The sequence below is a fragment of the Otolemur garnettii genome, unplaced genomic scaffold, assembly GCF_000181295.1.
Source record: "Otolemur garnettii isolate 467f Iridium unplaced genomic scaffold, OtoGar3 scaffold00063, whole genome shotgun sequence".
Classification (NCBI taxonomy): Eukaryota; Metazoa; Chordata; class Mammalia; order Primates; family Galagidae; genus Otolemur; species Otolemur garnettii.
The window spans coordinates 10,103,493-10,106,389 of record NW_003852458.1 but is presented as its reverse complement, the minus strand read 5'-3'; the positions used below and the strand labels follow the sequence as shown (position 1 = coordinate 10,106,389).

Genomic DNA, 2,897 nt, shown 5'->3' with positions numbered 1-2,897 from the left:
AACACTGTAGGAACAAATATATTATTGTTAGTAGTGGTTTTATGTTATATATAAAGTGCTTTGCAAGCTACAAAGTGGTTTACAAAAAAAGGTTTATCCCAGTGTGTAGTCTTCCTCTCCTTTTGTAATCAAATTGTCTAACATTCTGAGAACATTAATATTTCTATCTTTTGGAAAATGGAAAATAAACTCTGTTCCTCAAATCTGTCTTCTAAGGCCTTGCCACATATAAAAACTCACAATTTTAACATTTTGTTGTGCCTTTGCCTTGAATTTCTACCTTGTGGTCAGAGTTCTTGAAAGACACGTGTTTAAAAATAAACCTTGTTTCATACTTTGGCATAAGGGCACAGCATAAGCTATTTTCAGTATTCAAAACTCAGCAGACATTAACTATTAATTTACATATTTGACACCATTATCTGTTAAGGTTTTCACCAGACATTAACCAGCAATTTACCTATTTAAAACTATTATCCATTAGCACTTAAAAAAAAAACCAAAACAAAAAACCATACAATTCAGGAACACAGACACCCTAAGGAAAGCTGAAAATTTAATGTGATATAATTCTATTATCAGTATTTTCTTACTTCAAAGAAAAAAGCATTGTATAAATAAGCTTTGCAATAGGTATCCAACTGCCAAAAAGAATAGGCTTAGACATATTCATAGTTATTTTGATCTTAGAAATACAACCCTCCTTATTCCTGTTGCATTTGTATCTGTGACGGCTCCAATTGTGGGAAGCCATTATCTTCAGTATATTTTGTAAATGTAGTACCATTTAATATTAGGACTGCCCAAGGGGGTTAATCATAGCAATTCTATCTAATAAGGGGAGAAAGTATTTAAGTAGGCTACACTAAAAGAAAAATTCCATTAGTCATTGTGCCCACCAAGTAAGAACTACAAAGAATTCTTTCATTTGAGCTGATTGGGGGGGGGGGGGCCTGGGAAGTATGTATTGAGAATTTTGTATCTCAATTCATGAATTGGTCATATTAACACAAGTATGCAAAGAAATAAGAGAATATCTCTGACTAGGTACCAACTTTCACATTGGCAATTTTTAAAAAAGAGTCATAAGCACATAATTTTAAAGTTTACTTTAAAAAGGTAAATATCTCCCAATCTTTAACAGGTAAAGAAAATAGCATATTGGTTTATTTATGTGGTTGTTATATTTTATTTTCCAAATAATACTGATTAAAAATATTTACACACCTACTTTTAAGTCCACAGTTTAGCACTCTTATTTGTATGGCTTTAAAAGTTATAGCACAAGATCTTTACATTAAGGATGGGGGAGTCATTCAAAACAAAGCCTGATAATTATATACATGTTTTTTTCTGTACTTTATTTTAAATACATTAATTTTTAAATGTTACGCATATCTTTTTTTCATCTGGTGGTAAAATACTAGTGCAACTTTTCATCAAAATAAAAGTTTACCACAGATGTATATGAATTTTCCCAATTGAAAATGGCCCTTCAGCTGTCATTAAATGAACTTTTTCAACCCAACTTAAGTGAACAAGAATTGGTCGTTGTCATTATAAGCAAAAATAAATAAGATCATCTACATTGCTGCTTACAACACAAACTTTGAAAGACCAGAGATGCTTTATAGAAGTTTAGTTGGTTTTTAAAAGGCACATGGGTGTGGAATTTTTTTTTTTTTTTTTACATTCTAGAAATTTTGCCACCACCACTCTATTGAAGAGATGGCCATCTGTGACTATTGGGATAAACAAAAATATCTGTTCAAACTAAAGAAAGCCAGAAGCCAAAATTCAACTGCACAGTAACAATGCACTTTTCTTCATGCAGCCTTGTGTTTCCTATATATTCAATTTTCTAACATGCATTAGAATACAGTTTGTATTCTAATGATTTTATGTTTGAGTTTACAATATGGAAAAAATTTGAGGAAGGACATGACCTGGGAAAGAAAAAAAAGAGAACATTTACCACAATGAAAATAGATAAATTCGTACCCAACTATGTAATAAGAATATAATCCACGTAAGTTTCCCAAAATATACTCCTCAAAGTTCCCCTTCATTTATGGGAAAAATCCCTCCTCTGTGGCATTAAGTGAGGGGAGGAGAATCAGTTTGTTTTGATAAACAGATCAGCACAACAGGAAATAAGGTTTAACTTTGGTCCACTTGTCTGTTAGCTTTAAGGACAGTCACACTGACCTTAAACAGTTCAAAAGCCCAACATGTAAATTTAAAAATATATTCGTTATTTCGTTCTAAAACTGGCATAGCTGTTCTGTCCTCTTCCCCTGTTTTTTCAGCTTGGGAATCCACTGTTGGCCTGGTCTCTAAATCCTCAGCTTTTTCCTGATCTTCCCTGGCAGCCTCAATAGCCTCTGCTTGGCTAGGCTCTTTCTCCTCTTGGTTCATGATTTCTGGGGTCATGTGATCCAAGTCTGTGTCTAGAAGCTCAGTTTGTACTTCCACCGGCATTTGATTTACCCGTTCCACATGCAGCTCCTCCACATGTACTTCAGTACCTTCTTCAGTCTGAATTCGACCCACTTCTAAGTAACTCACTTGGACTTGCTCTGGAAGCTCACTTATATGTGAATCATGCACTTGGCTGTCCTGGAGCAGATCCGGATGGACTTGTTCCACAGTTACTTGTGCTGAATCTACCTGGACCTGAAGTAATGGTAACACATGCACCTTCCCAACTTGTTCTATAATAGTCATTGATGTCACAGGTTCAGTTTGCACACGTGTTTCTACCGAAAGAACTTCTTCAGTTACTAGACGCTCTGAAATATTGTGAGTATCACTGAGATGCCTCCTCAGTTCATTTCCTTGCATGAACCACAAATCACATAAAGTACAATGGTTGGGTTTATCGCCAGTGTGTATTA

General features: G+C 34.5%; 1 protein-coding gene across 1 annotated transcript in view; it reads right to left on the bottom strand.

Moving 5' to 3' along the window:
• Window positions 1-1,090: 1,090 nt before the first annotated feature.
• Window positions 1,091-2,897, bottom strand: part of ZNF131 (zinc finger protein 131) — a 42,208-nt gene continuing 40,401 nt past the window's right edge. The window contains exon 8 of the mRNA XM_023515015.1: window positions 1,091-2,895. Within this exon, the coding sequence (XP_023370783.1) occupies window positions 2,161-2,895 (735 nt within the window). The 3' untranslated portion in view covers window positions 1,091-2,160. The remainder of the gene's footprint in view (window positions 2,896-2,897) is intronic.